Source organism: Musa acuminata, chromosome BXJ3-5 (genome assembly GCF_036884655.1).
Source record: "Musa acuminata AAA Group cultivar baxijiao chromosome BXJ3-5, Cavendish_Baxijiao_AAA, whole genome shotgun sequence".
Lineage (NCBI taxonomy): Eukaryota > Viridiplantae > Streptophyta > Magnoliopsida > Zingiberales > Musaceae > Musa > Musa acuminata.
Window position 1 is genome coordinate 37,795,673 of NC_088353.1, and position 17,595 is coordinate 37,813,267.

The following is a 17,595-nucleotide window of genomic DNA, read 5'->3' on the forward strand; positions in this document are numbered from 1 at the left end:
TAATAATTAATATGATCCATAATAAAATGATGTCTAATATCAATATGTTTAGTCCTAGAGTATTGAATGTGGTTCTTTGTTAAACAAATTACACTAGTTTTATCATATTTTATAGGGATGTTTTTCAAGTAAAGTCCATAGTCTTCTAAAGTGTTTTTTATCTATATTACTTGTGCTCAACATGCACCTACCACTGTATGTTCAGCCTCGATTGTATATAATGTAATAGAATTTTGTTTCTTGGAATACCAAGAAACAAGTGCATAACCTAGAAGTTGACATATTCAAGAGATACTTTTTCTATCTAATCTACATCCTACAAAGTCAGCATCAACATAAGCAATCAAATCAAAATTTTAAAATTTTAGATATCATAATCCTATATTAGAAGTTCCTTTTAAGTATTTAAAAATTCTTTTAATTATTTTATAATAAGATTGTTTATGACTGGATTAAAATCTTATACAAAACTCAATACTAAACATTATATTAGGTCTAGTTATAGTAAGATATAGTAAGCTATCTGTCATACCTCAATAAATCTTTTGATTAAAGCATTATCATTCATTATCCATATCTAATTTAGTAGAAGTGATCATTGGTGTGTTAATGGCCTTAGCACTATCCAAGTGAAATCATTTTAGTAGATCCAAAGTATACTTAGTTTGACTAATAAAAGTTCTATCACTTAGTTGTTTAATTTACAATCCTATCGTACGAAAAATATCAATTCATCCATTAAACTAATTTTAAATTCTTGGCTCATACTTTTGGTAAATGATTCACATAAAGATTTATTTGTAGAACCAAAAATAATATTATCAAAATAAATTTGAATAATAAAAAAATTATTCTCAAAATATTTAATAAATAATATGGTATCCACTTTACCTCTCAAAAAATTATTTTGAATAAGAAAAGAACTAAGCCTCTTATACCAAGCCCTTGGGGCTTACTTCAACTCATAGAAAGTCTTAGATAAGTTATAAACATGGTTTAGAAAAAGAACATTCTTAAAGACGACTGATTGCTCAATATAAACTTCTTCAGAAATAAAATTATTAAGAAAAGTACTTTTGACATCTATTTGAAATAACTTAAAATTTTTAAAACATGTATAGGTAAGGAGTATCCTTATGGCTTCAAGTCTTGCCACAATAGAGAAGGTTTATTCATAATCGCTAATTTCTTCTTGGATGAAATCTTTGGTCACTAATATAGCATTGTTTCGAACCATAATACCTTGTTCATCTTGCTTATTTGTAAAAACTCATTTAATATCAATTATAAGATGATCACTAGGTCTAGGAACAAGCATCCAAACCTTATTTCTCTCAAATTAATTTATCTTTTATATATTGTAAAAATCCATAAGCCATCTTTGAGAGCATAATCAATGCATTTAGTCTCAGTTTGAGATAAAAATATAGAATTTGCATAAAAATTTTTAAATGAATGATAAGTTTGAACACATTTTAATGTATCTCCAATGATTAGCTCATTAGAATATGAATCTATATACTTTCATTTCTTGAATAATGATTATTTGGAAGTAGATGTATCCAAGTTACTTGAGAGAGGAGAATTCTAATTCAAATTCAATGTATCAAATTCAAAATCATCATCAAAATTATTTTTCTTAAATTTGATAAAATCATTAAAAATAATATGGATAGATTCTTTAATAACTAAAGTTCTTTTATTGAAAACTCGATAAGCTTTAGAAATATAGGAATATCTAAGAAAAATACCTTCATCGAATTTTACATCAAATTTTTCTAAGGCATCCATTTCATTTAAAATAAAATATTTAAAATAAAAAACTTTAAAATATGAAATGCTTGGTCTTTTATTGTTCCATAATTCATAAGGAGTTTTAGATAATAGTGATCTTATGAGAATACTATTCATGCCATAGCATGCCGTGTTAATAGCTTCGACCCAAAAATATTTAGGTAAGCTATATTCATTAAGCATGGTCCTTGCCATCTCTTGTAAACTTTTATTTTTTCTCTTAACATCTTTATTTTGTTATGGATTTCTTAGAGTAAAGAAATTATTGTCATACCTATTTGAATCATAAAATTTTTGAAAATCATGGTTTTTAAATTTACCACTATGATCACTACAAATAGAAAAAATCATAAAATCTATTTTATTTTGAACTTGTTTGTAAAACTTCGTAAAACATTTAAAATAATCACTTTTATGTGCCAAGAAGTATATCCAAGTATATATACTAAAATAATCAATGATCACAAAAGTATATTTACTACCTCCTACACTTGTGACATCAATTAATCCAAATAAATCCATATGAATTAATTATAGCGATATAGAGGTACTTACTTGATTTTTAGGTTTAAAGCTAATTTTTATTTATTTAACTAGTTGGAATGCATCACAAACTTTATCTTTGACAAATTTAACTGGTATTCCTCTTACAAGTTCTTTAGTTATAATTTGTGAGATAAATTTCATACTTGCATGATCTAATCTCCTATGCCAAAGCCATGCATCATCGTTTAAAATCAAAAAATAAGTTTTATCGTAAAAATCATCAAGATCAATAGTATACATATTATTACTCCTTAAGATAATTATAGATTTATTTTTATGTGTTATCTCTATAATGCAAGTATTAAATTTAAATTTAATGTGATATCCCTCATTACATAGTTGACTAATTCTTAGTAAGTTATGTTTTAAATCATCTACTAATAAAACATCTTCAATCAAGAGGTTTAATTTGTTACCTATATTTCCTTTGCTAATAATTTTTTCTTTGTTATTATCTCTGAATGTGACATATCCTTCGTATTGGCTAGTAAGTTTAGATAAATGTGTTGGATCTCCCGACATGTGTCTTAAGCATCAACTATCAAGATACTATCTCTTGCTCCTAGTTTTCAATTATAGACATATCTACAAGAAAAAAAGGTTTGTTTTATGTACTCATTAACTTTGAGTCCCTCATGATTAGATCTATCTATCTTGACTTTTGACATTAAATCATTTATGGATCCTTTAGGAACCCAAACTAATTTATGTGAACTATATTTTTTAAATAAATATTTATAAGCATACTGACTATATCTATTATAAAAATTATATTTAACTTTATGAGAAATATGTAATGGGGTCTTTTAACAAATATAGTTGGCTTGTATTGAGTGTTACTACTCACAAAATCGATTCTTTCCTTTCTATATACATAACATTTGTTAAAAAGAATCATGTTTAATGATTTGTTTCTAATTTTATTTTTTTTAATATTTGTTATAATAACATATTTTCCTTTTTAAATGAGTCTAATTCTTCATATTTAATGCAAAATATTAACATGCAATTGTCATACTCATTTTTTAATTCATCAAATTCACTAGAAAGAGAAATATGATCCTTTTTTAGTAATTTATATTTCTCACTAACTATTTTAAGTTAATCATACAAATCATGAAATGTATCAAGTAATTCATTATAAGGTAAAGACATTTCAGTTGAGTCACATACCTCATTGCTGAAAGCTATCAATATGTAGTTCGCCACCTCATCTTCATTGGTTTGCTCTTCGTTTTTTGACGCACTTGATTCGTCCCAAGTTATCTTGAGTGCTTTCTTCTTCTTTTGTATTATCAGCTTCTTCTTCAGTTATGGATACATATTTTTGAGTTATGGATACTTATTTTTGAAGTGTCTTGGCTTTTTATATTCATAGCAAATGATTATGTTCTTTTTTAGTTCATTTTTATTTTTATAGTCTTGTTTTATAGGATTTGTTTTGTTTCTTTTTATGAACATTTTAAATTTTCTTGTGATGAGTGTCAAGTCATCATCATCGCTTGAGTTTTCACTCGAGTGATCTTCTTTAGTTCTAAGTGTAATATCCTTCTTGTTTTTTTGGAATGTTGTCCTCATATTCGTCATGTGCCTTGCAAGACATTTCATAGGTCATTAATAATCGTATGAGTTCTTCAAGATGAAAGTTGTTCAAGTCCTTTACTTCTTGAATTACAATTACCTTTGAATCCCAACTTTTTAGAATGAATCTTAAAATTTTATTAACTAGTTCAAGATTAGTATAACATTTACCAAGAGCTTTCATACCATTAACAACATCCGTAAAATAGGTATACATGTTACCAATGGTTTCACTTGATTTCATTCTAAATAATTCATAACTATATACCAAAAAATTAATCTTAGATTCTTTTACTCTACTAATGCCTTTATGAGTAACTTCAAGTGTGTGTCAAATATTATGTGTAATTTCACATATAGAAACGTGATTAAACTTATTTTTGTCTAAAGCATAAAATAAAGCGTTCACAGCTTTAGCATTTAAAGAAAATATTTTTTTCTCTAGATTATTACATTCATTCATTGGTCTATAAATTTTTTGAAAACCACATTCAATGATATTTTATAAATCAAAATCCATAAAAATCAAGAAAATCTACATTCATGTCTTCCAATAAGTGTAGTTTGCCCCACTAAACATAGGAGGACGAATGATAGAATAACCCTCTTGATTGCTAAAGAAAATAATTTAGCCTCTCTTAGGTGTTAAACCAACTAAGAAAATTTAGCTTTGATACTAATTGTTAGGATCGTAAAGGCACTATGAGGGAGAGGTAAATTAGTGCTTTTAAAAAATTTGGATTTGAAAGCTCAATCAATGAACTCGTATAAAAAATGTGATTGGAAAAAAGTATGAGTAAAGATTGCTTAATAATTAAATCAGTATATAAATAGTAAATTAAGACAAAAGAAGAAATGTAAACTGATTTACAATGGTTCGGTTGTCCCAACCTATGTTCACTCTCGATTCCTCTTCCTTCAAAGTCATTGGCTTTGACTACCAATCTTCTTTCAATAGGTAAAGATCAACTACCTTTGTTATAACTCTTTCTCTTTTTCATAGGTTTAAGAGAGAAACCTTATACCCCTCTTTTATAAAGGAACTCTTACCTCCCTTAGAATAACTTCTAGAATCAAGGAGAAATAAATTCAATACTTTTCAAGAGTTTACAACACTTTAATATCATAAACTTTTTATACTCTTGCAAGGAAGTATGAGAGGGGTATTTATAGGCCCTAAATAACTTCAGAAATAGAGGCAAAAATTTAAATCTTCGAGTTTTCAAGGTACTAGCGATACCACCACCTATATTAGGTGATACCACCACCTAATATAGTATGGGAGATTGTGTTCTTATGGTACTATCACTAGTCTGGACGGTACCATTGTCTGACCTTAGGCAGTACTACCGCTGACCCTGACAGTACTATCACCGGGTTTTTCAGAGAAATACATTCCATACTTTCCAACTCATAGGTGGTTCCACCGCTTGGTCTAGTGGTGCTATTACCTGGCCCAACCTCATGTCATTGAATTAGCCTTCTAATAGGCCCAATTCAACCTTGATTTAGGTCCAATGGGTTCCTAATTAAGTTGACATGATTATACCCAAAACCAACTCAATTAAACACTTAAACTACTTCGATCAAGATAAAATGATTACAAAGATGAAGCTTATATTGTCCAGCATGTCATTAGTTAATCCGGCACTTCGTTTGAACTTCTTGTGCATCGTCCTTTCCTTCGGCTTATTTCCCAATCCATCGACATGTTGACCTCTTGTAACATCCAATTTTCTTAGTGCAATGCCCGATCCTTTTAGCCCGATGCCTGATCTCTGACATTATGAACTCCGGCCCAACGTCTGATTCTCTTACATCAATCGATATATCTTTCTATGATCGCAGTTTATCCTGCATCACTTTTCTCAAATGCTCATTGGTTCATAGATTCATCAATTGATTTTATCATCAAAATTTCGTATTCAACAATAAAGAGATTTTAGGTGAGTCACATACCTCGTCATTGAAAGCTATTAGTGTGTAGTTTGCCACTTCATCTTCATTGGTTTGCTATCATCTTATGATGCACTTGATTCATCCTATGTTACCTTGAATGTTTTCTTCTTCTTTGACAGCTTCTTCTTTAATTGTGGATACTCATTTTTAAAGGGCCATGGCTTTTTTCATTCATAATAAATTATTACATCATTTTTAAGTTTATTTTTATTTTTAGATTCTCATTTTGTAGAATTACTCTTATTCTTTTTCATAAACTTTTTAAATCTCCTTGTAAAGAGTATTATGTTATCATTATCACTTTAGCTTTCGCTCGAGTGGTATTCACTTTAGCTTTCTAAGTGAAAATGACTTGTAAAGAGTATTTTACAAGTCATTTCATAGGTCATTAATGATTCTATGAGTTCTTCAAGAGGAAAGTTGTTAAGTCCTTTGCTTCTTGAATTATAGTTATTTTTGGATCCCAACTTTTTATAAAAGATCTTAAAATTTTATTAACTAGTTCAAGATTAGTATAACATTTATCAAAAGCTTTCAAACCATTGATAACATCCATAAAATGGGTGTACATATTACTAATGGTTTTGCTTGACTTCATTCTAAATAATTCATAACTATATACTAAAAGATCAATCTTATATTCTTTTACTCTATTTGTGCCTTCATGAGTAACTTCAAGTATATGCCAAATATCATATGCAGTTTCATATATAGAAGCACAATTAAACTCATTTTTGTCTAAAGCACAAGATAAAGTGTTCATAGCTTTAGCATTAAAAGAAAATATTTTCTTCTCAAGATCATTCCATTCATTTATTAGTTTAGAGGATTTTTGAAAACCAAACTCAACAACGTTCCATAAATCAAAATCTATAAAAAGTAAAAAAATCTGCATTCATGTTTTGCAAAACATATAGTTCGTCCCATTAAACATAGGAGGACGAGTGATAGAGTGACCCTCTTGATTACTAAAAAAAGTCATTTAATCTCTCTTGAGTGTTAAACCAACTAAGAGAACCAGACTCTTATACCAATTGTTAGGATCCTAAAGGCACTAAGAGAGGGGGTGAATTAGTACTTTCAAAATAAAGTTCCGATTTGAAAGTTCAATCAAAAAATACATATCGAAAATGCATTTAGCTTAGAATGTGAGTAAGAGTAATGGGCAATTAAATCAGTTAGCAATAGCAAGGAAAAGCATAAAGAGAAATGCAAACCACATTTATAGTGGTTCGGTCCTCTTGACCTATATCCACTCTCGATTCCTCTTCTCTCGAGGCTACTGTTTTTACTACCGATCTTCTTTTTATTAGGCGAAGATCAACTACTCTTATTACAACTCTTTCTCCCTTTTATAGGCTTAGGAGAGAACATTCACACCTCTCTTTTATAAGAAGACCTCACACCTCCCTTAGAATGACTTCTAAACTCAAGGAGAAAGAGACTTAACAATTTTTAAGAGAGTTTACACACTTAAAATTATAAGTTTTTGTACTTTCACCAAGCAACAATAAGTAGGATATTTATAGACCCTAAATGAATTCAAAAATGAGCCAAAAATTTAAATCCCCCTATTTTTATGGTAGTAGCAGTACTACCGCTTGTGTTGGACGGTACTACCACTTGACAAAGCTTGGGAACCAAGGCTCTAGTGGTACTATCACCTGACAAAGCCTGCAAACCAGGGCTCTAGCGGTACCATCGCCTGCTTGGGCGCTACTACCGCCTCACAGTCTAGCGATACTATCGCCTAACAACGTGAGAACCCGGGCACTGGTGGTACCACCGCTTGCTTGGGTGGTACTACTACCTAGCCCAACTCTAGGTTATTGAATTGACCTTTCAACAGGCCTAATTCAGTCTTGGTTTAGACCCGATGGGGTCCTAATCAAGTTAGCAAGGTTACACCCCAAAACCAACTCAATTAAACTCTAAACTATCTCGATCAAGACTTAATAATTATAATCATGAAGCCTACGTTGTCTGGCATGTCATATGTTCATCTGGCACTTCGTCCGAACCTCCGACGTAGCATCCTTTCATTCAACGTATTACCTGATCCAATCGGTATATCGACCTCTCATAATATCCGATCTTCTTGATGCAATGCTCGATCCTTCCGATCCAATGCTTCAACTCTGACATGATGCTCTCCGACCTAATATCTGATTGTTTTGCTTCAACGATTTACCTTTCTATATTCGAAGTTTCTCCTATATCACTTATCTAAAATGCTTATTAGTCCATAAACTCATCAATTGATTTCATCATCAAAATTCGAGATTCAATAGCATTCTTTTCCTATCTTAACTTTTGAGATCCATGAAATCATGCTTTTATCTAGTACTTATTTAGAGATTAACTTCAATATTTTTGTATCATCATTCTTTATTATTTATGGAGAGTAACTCAAAATCTTTATCGTTTGTCACATTTTTAAAATCATTTAAGGTAAGATTTTTAAAATCTTCTAATCCAGAAAGAGTTCTCATCATAGAAGACTTCTTTCTTAACTAAAACTTGATCTACTATATGATCACAAAGAATATTTCAATGGATTTTATTTATATAAGAATTTATTACCATCCTACAAAGATGAAAGTTTGTCAAATATATCACAAAAATGAAAGATTATTCTTCAAGTAAATATGAAAATATATATTCTTTAAATATAAAAATTGTCATGATTGTTATGTTTTGATTTATGAAATGTTATTATATTTTACTTTTTTTATTTGGTATTTATGAAAAAGAAAGAAAATAAAATGAAAGTGAAGTTGAGAGGACGAATGAATGCATCAGCTTTAACATTACGTGTCAATGATGTGAATGTAAGTCGGACCAATTGTCTCTCTTTTATCCAGGCATTAACATAAACCTCCATTTCTATTAAAGAGATCCCTTAAATCTGGAGAATGGATTTGTGTAGGGAAAGAGTGAATTGGAATTCAAAGAGGTAGGGGTAGTGTTTTTTTTTGTTTTTTTTTTTGTTTTCATGACTTGGTTTGAAGTATCGATCTATTAGCTTTGTTGAGTTTGAATCGAGATCCAGAATGCTTAATTATAAATTTTATGATAATATATTTTAGTTCTTGTAAGTCAATTCAAGTTCTTTATTCATTTCTTATGCGGAACTGAGGTGGAATGTGTTACGATCTTCATTTCTTATTGGCATGAGGTCTTCATCAATGACTAATATAACTCAAAAAAATCAAAGTATAATATGATTCATGTGAAGCTTAGTCACCGATAGCTCGATGTTGTGATGTTACATCACCTCTGGACACAAACCAATATAATCTAAAATCAAATTCCAGCATAATGTACATGAGATTCTAACCAATGGCGATTTCATATGATCGATATACCCTCAAACCCTATGCACCATTGTTTTTTTCTATATATTTTTGTGCATGCAATGCAATGATGTTTCTGCAGTCGTGGTTGCAATCTTCTGCCCATATTTCTTTTCATTGTGCCATCCATATGCCGCATGGGAAGCTGATATGTTTCAATCTTGTCTTGGGGTTATGTAGCATGAAAAATACAATTGGACGTTATATGGAACATTCAATAGAAGACACCAGCACCACAACGTTGGACCAAGATACAGAGGTACACCACTTCTCCGTTTGTGACTTGGGAGGTTCCATCATCGCATTTGGCTATATGTTGCTTGATTTCTCTCTCTCTCACAAGTTTACTTTTCACTGTCTCAGTTGAATAATTGAGCAAATGCTAGTTGATAATGGAAACAAAACACTTAATTTTTCAAGGTCAAAAAATGGGTTTTTAAATATTAAATTTCTCCATAATTCTGTTCCACTGTTTGCATGCAATTAAATTCTAAGATTGGGGTTTGCATGAGTGTATGTAGCAACGGAAACGTGAAGCGGCAGTCTTGGCAAAGAAGATTGAAGCTCTTGAAGCCTCAAAACAGTGAGTTCTACTGTGACTGGCTTCTCATCTCATATTACTGAAATCATCAACTCTTACATGCATCATACTTTTGCCGCTGCAGGAAGCTCTTGGGTGAAGAACTAGAGTCATGCTCATCGTCAGAACTGCACGAACTAGAAGGCAAGATAGAACAAAGCTTGCGCAGCATCAGAGCAAGGAAGGCAAGTCATAGCTGAAACTTGTAGTGCAACTTCTATCTATGTTATCGGTAGAAACCATATACTTTCATGCTTAATTACCTGTTGTGACCTTCAGTATCATTTACTAAAAGAGCAGATTGCAAAGCTCAAAGTGAAGGTAAGTTACTGAAAGCTCTGTGGTATTGCATGCACTTCTCAGAGCTTTAACTAATATATATCCTGAACTCACTTAATCCAGGAGAGTTCATTGGTGAAGGAGAATGCATTACTACATGAAAAGGTAGTAATAAGCATGGCTTTCATTGTTCGTTCAAAAATAACATTTGAGATGTTGACCTTTTTTTGATGTTTCAAGTGCAAGCTACTGCCTCAGATACCGTCAGCTGGTTCCAAGGAATTTCCACCACGAAGCACACTTGGGCAACAAACTGAAGTAGAGACGGAGCTGCGCATTGGGTGTCCAGGGAAAGGAACCCATGGCATGTCTTCTCATTTGTATACAAATCAGTGACATGCATGCATACGATGAATAGCCATCTGATGAATAGATTTATCTAATTCTTCTCATCAGAGTGTGCAATGTTCAAAATAGGACTGCTGAACTGGTATGGATGTTGCCCTTTCAGCTACCATATATGAGAACCAACAATGAAGCATATTATTGCTTTCTGAACCTTCTCTCTTATTACCGTATATGCTGCTACTATGATGATCAAGTCCCGTCCCGTAACAACAACCATGTCTTCCAAAAGCTCTTAGAAGATCTGCGTTAGTCAATCTCGTATATGACGAAGGAACCCTATTCTGCGTCCGTTTGCATGTGTCGCGGATGCAGGAGTATCCATCGGAGTAAGAAAAGACCGGCCATCCGTTTCTTTCCAGGGCACACGTGTAAACTGGGAACTCTGAACGAGGAGTAGAATCTAATGAATTGGCGAACCAGATTTTTGCGCTCCGGGTAAACATGGTAAGCATTACGTTTGCCCCCTAGTACTTGGACCGCTTCACTGTGGAATCACACAGTCTCAGGCTAACTCACTTGTATTTAAAATGGCTTCTTGGTACTGTAGCCACGGAACCGGGAACCTTAGATGAAAAAGGTGGTTACATATTCGTAACTCTCCTCTTTTATTTATTAAAATATTTTAATTAAAAATTATTAAATACTTTATCAGATATAAAAAATTTTACTAATGAATTTTATTGAAATGACACCTCCATATATGATTTTTATCATAACACATTCTTTTTACTTTGATTAAAATACCCTAATTGTAATTTAAAAAGATATTAATTATTATTTAATTATGTTTGACTTAGTTTTTTAGGATTGAACTAATTTTTAAGATGAAACGGATCAGACTCATTTAACTAAATGTTAGTTATTCGATTGATTTAATTAAATCCTATATTATCTTTTTATTTTTTCAAACTACCCCCCCCCCCCCTACCTTCACCTCCATTTATTCTCCTCCACCACCACCACCTCCTCTACTTCATCACTTCCTCCCCCTCCCTATTGGCTTTCTCCTCTCCCTTAGTATCTTCCTCCCACTTCACCTCCACCTCTCACTTTATCATCTCTTTCCCCTTATGTATGGCTTCCTTCTCCATCTTTGTCTTCTCCTACTCCTTCCTCTCTCTCTCATCCACCTCCCTCACCCCTTCTCATCCTCATTACACTTCACCTTCACTCTCTGCTCTCACTTTACCTCCATGGATACCTTTTCCTACCTCATCACCTCTTTCATCTCTGTCTTCTCTCACTCCTTCTCTCCCACCTTGACTTTCTCCTCTCACTTTATCTCCATCGATACCTTCTCCCATCTCATCACCTCTTTTAGCTCGGTCTTCTCTCGCTCCTTTTCTCCCATACTATACTATAGGGGAATTAGTGTAATAGTAATTTTAATCGATTTTAAAACTTCATCTATAAATCAATATATTTTTAAAACTCAATTGATCAAGTTAAACTTACAAGTAAAATTAATAAAATTAAATCACAAGTAAATGATAAGTAAAAAGGGGTAAATCAATTTATAGTGATTCAATCTTTTCGACCTACGTCTATTCTCAATTCCTTTTCTATCGAAACTTATCGGTTTTCATTATCAATTTTCTTTTTAACGGGTAAAGATTAGCTATTCTTATTATAATTTTCTCTTTTTTCAAGCTAAGGAGATAATATTCACTCTATTTTTATATGAGATCTCTCACTTTCTATAGCCTAGAATTATAACCAAACTCAAGAGGAGGAGGAGCTCAAACTATGCTCAAAATAATAGTTGACAACACTTACTAGCTCAATAATTGACGCTTCATCAACTAAACCTAAATGGGACATTTATAGGCCCAAAAGGCTTTAAGAATAGAATCAAAATTTTAAATTCTTAAAATTTTGAGGTATAGATGGTACTACCGTCAACACTAGATGGTACTACCGTCATAATCATATTGCAAATCTGAACTCAGATGGTACTCTCACTAGAAAATTTGAATTCTGGATCATACTACTACTGCCCTAAGCAAGTGGTCATATCATCGCTACAAGCAATACTACCGTCGGAAAGATTGACAAAGCATAAACAGTACTTATCGGCTAACTTAGGAGGTACTATCACCTAGCCTAGCGATACCATTACCTAAGCATAGTTTAGACCATTGTCTTGGCCTTCTAATGAGACCAATTCGACCCGACTTCAAGCCCAATGGCTTTCTTAATAAGTTAACATTATTTCGGCTCAATACTAACTCAAATTGACCTATAATGACCTCAATCAAGACTTTGCCAGATCAACCATACATTCGACATATTTACAAAGCTTTTTCCATATTATACATTATTTCGATATGTCATCCAATCTTCCGACACTTCATCTGAACCTTCAGTACATCACCCTTTCCTTCATTATATCGCTCATTCCACTAATATGTCAACTTTTCCACGACATCCAATCTTTTGGTGCAATATTCAATTCTTTCGGCACAATGCCCGAACTTTTATCACAAAGTCGATCAATCCTCCAATTTGATATCTAATTTTTGAGATAATAATTTTCTAGTATGATGTTCGACTCTCTTACTCAATAGTTGACCACTTATTTCAAAAGTATATTAGTCTAATAAATACATCACTAATTTTATCATCAAAATCCGGAATTCAACACTCGCTCTCCTTTTCCCTCATCTACCTCTCTCGCCCCTCCTCCTTCATCTCTTCCTCCTCACAATTTATCTACAAAACTTATTACACTCGAGTTATGTTTGTTTATAGAAAATATATTTAAAAATATATATTTTATATAAAATTAATATATTATAAAATTTAAAAAAAAAGTTGAGTTATCCTAAAAATATATTAACTTTTATAAAAAGTATTCTAAGTTATTAAAAAATTATTACATTCAAGCTCGAGTTATATTTATTTTTAAATATATAGACAAATTAAAAATATATGGATAAATTTTTAAAAAAACACTCCTAACTTTTTACTTTTTTTTCCTGCAAAGCGTTTCTACGTTGAAAAATGGCCAAACAGTACTTCTTAGTGAGATAGTTTATCCATTTAACCCTAGACAACTGAACAACTATTTTTTTCATCCAAAACACTGGCATTTGGAGTACTTTGTTAACCTGTTCGGGTTCAGATGGTTCACTACTGGTTTAACATTTTTAACTCTATTAAGGAGACTGGTAAAATGGCTAGTAAGTTATAATTTGTTAGAAATAGAAAAAAACAAGAAGAAATAAGAATAATGATACAATGTTTAGATATTAAAAAATTCATAAAAATATTAATATTTTTTAAACGAAAGCCCATGGACATATATTTATAAGTATCCTATTCAAAGCTTTTCTAAAAAATTTAGATCATTTTGAAAAGTGCATCACATTGAAGCACTATTTTTCAATTTTCCTCGATAATAATATATCACCTATAAGAAAAAAAAAATTCTACACCAATTTTTTTAATATATTGTTGACCTATTAGAAGCTCTAATATGAAAAAACATTGCATGAATGCATTATAATTTGTTAGAAATATTTAAAAAATAGAAAATAAAAACTGACATATTGTTCATATGCTAAAAAATCCATAAAAATAATTAAAATTTCTAAAATAAAAAAATAGTAACATATATCCACAAGTATCCAATTCAAAGCTTTTCTAATAATTTGAGATTATTTTGAATAGTGCATCTATGCAATGTACTTTTTTTTTTTTGTCAAAAACAATACATCACCTATTAGGAAATATTTTTTTCTAGACCAAATTATAATTATATATATAGTACATATATAATTATATATATATTTTGAAGACCTATTTAGAAGCTTAAATGTGAAATAATATTACATGGATGTGTTATATTTTTAGAAAAAATAAATAGAAAATAAAAAATGGCACACATGTTGAGATGCTCAAAATATATAAAAATACTAAAAAATTCTCTAAAATAGGCAACACCTATTAAGGAATTTTTTTAGCCCAAATTTTTTATATATATTGTTGACTTCTTTAGATGCTCAAATGTAAAAAATATATTGATTAGATGTACTATAATTTATTAAAAATATAAAAACTAAGGAGAAGATAGAAAAAAGACATTCTATACGAATGCTAAAAAATTGATAAAAAAATATCAAAAAAATTAAAATAAAAAATATTAACATATGTCTATAAATATCATATGATAGGATGCATTATAATTTGTTAAAAATAAGAAAACTAAGGAGAAAAAAGAAAAAATACATACTGTTCAAATGCTAAAAAAATTGACAAAAATATAAAATAAAATAAAATAAAAAGTAACATATGTCTATAAATATCATATTCAACTTATATATATAATTATTATAAATTTATCTTAAGACTAAAAAACTTGATTTATCCTTAAAAATATATTAATTTTTATATAAAATTATCTTAAATTCATCATAAAACTAATCACAAAATCCTACATTTCCTATTTCTAATTTCCTATATTGACTTAGATATAATCAAAATTAAAATTAGTTAAATTCAATTACCTAACCTATTTTATTATTAATAATTTTTTAAGATATTTTTTGGATAAATAATTATCAAAACTTTGAGAATTTTATATTACATAATATGATTCTAACAAAAAAAATTATTAATTTTTACTTTTATGATAAATTTAGAATAAATTTATACAAAAAATAATTATATTTTAATATATTTTATAAATAAGTATAATTTGAGTGTAACTTGAACATAACAGATTCGACTCAACCTGATCCGAAGGGATATGACCCGAATCAACCTGATTCAAACTAAACAAGTCCACAGATCGATTAGGCTTAAAATAGCCCTGTACAAAGGTATTATCAGAATTTTTTTAAAATGTGATGTCCCTTTGTAAAAGTCAAATAAAATGGCATCATTTGATAAAAGCCCATTACTTTAGGTTTTATGATAAACTATCCAAAAATATTAATTTAAACTTGGAATTTTAATTTAAGAGTATTAGCTAAGACATGAGTCCTAATCATAGTTGAAACAAAGGTCTTGAGTTGATCCTTTATAAATAGAAGACTAATATAATTCTTTAGATATAATAGTAGGAGAGATTAATTAAAGCTAAAAAAGATTTTAAAATTCAAAGTCTAATAGATTGTAAGTTATTATGATTAATAAGAGTTTTTAGTTTCTCTATTCTTCTACTTTATTCTCTATCATTTGTTAATGTCCATTACCTTTCCGAGAAATTTTCCAACATTATATCAGAGTGAGTTTGATCTTACAAGTTTGATCCTCAAGCTCAAGTTATATCTTGAATAGATACATAAAGAGAGGGAGCAATCTGCCCTAGGAGAGAGGGTTGGAATCAACAAGTTTTAAGAAAGAAATAGATACTGTGTTTATCTTATTTCAGTAGGAGGCTAGTTAGAGGTTCTCTTTTAAAAGAAATAAAGGAGAAAAAAATTCTATTAAAGAGAGAAATAGGAAAAAGAAAATCAATGAGAGAGAAACTATAGAAGAGAAAACCTATAGAGAAAAAATCAACCAGAGAGGAATGACTATGGAATAAATCAAGGAGAGAAACTACTAGAGAAAAATCAAGGAAAGATAAAATCCCTGAGAGAGAAACCAAAGGGAGAGATCTGGAGTCAGTGTCATGAAGAATTAATCTTGACATCGATAAAGATCATATTTTAAGTTGACAACTATCAAAGGAGATACGAAGGTAAAAACACAGTTAACACATTAGATAGCATATAGGAGAAAGTAAATTGACAAAAGAGATCACCACGACATTGACGAGTTGATAGAGAAAAATCAAAGATATGACAGTTTGATGAAAAAATCAAAGATATGGATGATGAAAAATCAACAGATTGAAAGTTTGATTGCTTTTAAAAGAAAATATTAAAGATATGGATGATGGTTTTAGAAGTTATTTTGGATCTCTTTTTTACTGACTTTTGATGAAAAAAAATTATTGGAGATTGAATATTATGATATAATTTTTTTCAAATATGAAGGTTTAAAAGATGATTTCAAAGATATGACAAATGATAAAAAAAATTGTATTACTCTCCTGAAGAACATAAAGAAGATTTGGTTTTTAACGGATAAGATAAAAAGAACTCTAAAGCTAATATCTCAAACAATAATAAATAATGTGTTTTTAATACAAATTTGGAGCAAAGATTGAAACAGAAGCCTAGTAAATCTTAGAAAGTATTTATAAAATAGGTATATATCCTCCTATACTATTAGAAGATAAATTAGAAGAAGAGCATGATATAAACCAAAAAGAAAGTTTTATCAAATAAAGAAGAAACCTCATTATGTATGATAGATTCCCATATAAAATATGGAGATTGAAAAGATCAAGATAGTACAAAAGCAAGATTGATTAGATTACGATAAGAATAGATTATTTTGTTGGAGTAGATAATTTTATATTCATCAGAAGCATAAAAGTATATTTATCTTACTAAAAAATAAATATTTATAAATTTAATCATTAAATATCCAAAATAAGATGATGTTTATATTGACATTTGTATTCAAGATTCAAGAGTTGTAAAAATTGATCAATTTTCTTAATCAACATATTGATTTTATATTTAAAGATCAATTCATAAATCTAATTTGATGGTTCGAGACAAATCAGAATTATATAATTGATTAAGATGGATATGATAGATTGAGCACATGATATCATGGATTATATGGCTCAAAATTTATAGATTCCAAAAAAACATTACATGTAACAACAACATCAAATGAGATAGCATCAATTTTCAATGTTTTTCATAATTTCTTTTATAAAATGTAATTTAAGAAAGGAGGTTGGAATATTAACTTAAACTTTATGATTATATAAAATTTTATTTTAAGAGTTTTACTTAAATAGAAGTCTTTATCATACTTGAAATCAAAATCTGAATTAATCCTTTATAAATAAAGTGCAAAAGGAATGTCGTAAATACAATAGTAGATGAGATGATATAATTAAAAGAGGCACAGAGATTCGGATATGATAGATGGTAAGTTCTACTACGATATTATCCTTTGTAGTTCTTCTCTTCTCTCTATCATTTGTAGACACCCAACACATCCAAAAGGTTGTATGATCGT

The 17,595-nt window shown here is 29.9% G+C and overlaps 1 protein-coding gene across 1 annotated transcript in view; it reads left to right on the top strand.

Annotated features, from left to right (window-relative positions):
* LOC135638158 (MADS-box transcription factor 50-like) overlaps positions 1–10,653 on the top strand; it is a 62,486-nt gene extending 51,833 nt beyond the window's left edge. The window contains exons 3-8 of the mRNA XM_065151134.1: positions 9,417–9,495; positions 9,758–9,819; positions 9,902–10,001; positions 10,096–10,137; positions 10,219–10,260; positions 10,336–10,653. Coding sequence (XP_065007206.1) covers positions 9,417–9,495; positions 9,758–9,819; positions 9,902–10,001; positions 10,096–10,137; positions 10,219–10,260; positions 10,336–10,491 — 481 coding nt within the window. The 3' untranslated portion in view covers positions 10,492–10,653. The remainder of the gene's footprint in view (positions 1–9,416; positions 9,496–9,757; positions 9,820–9,901; positions 10,002–10,095; positions 10,138–10,218; positions 10,261–10,335) is intronic.
* Positions 10,654–17,595: the final 6,942 nt, after the last annotated feature.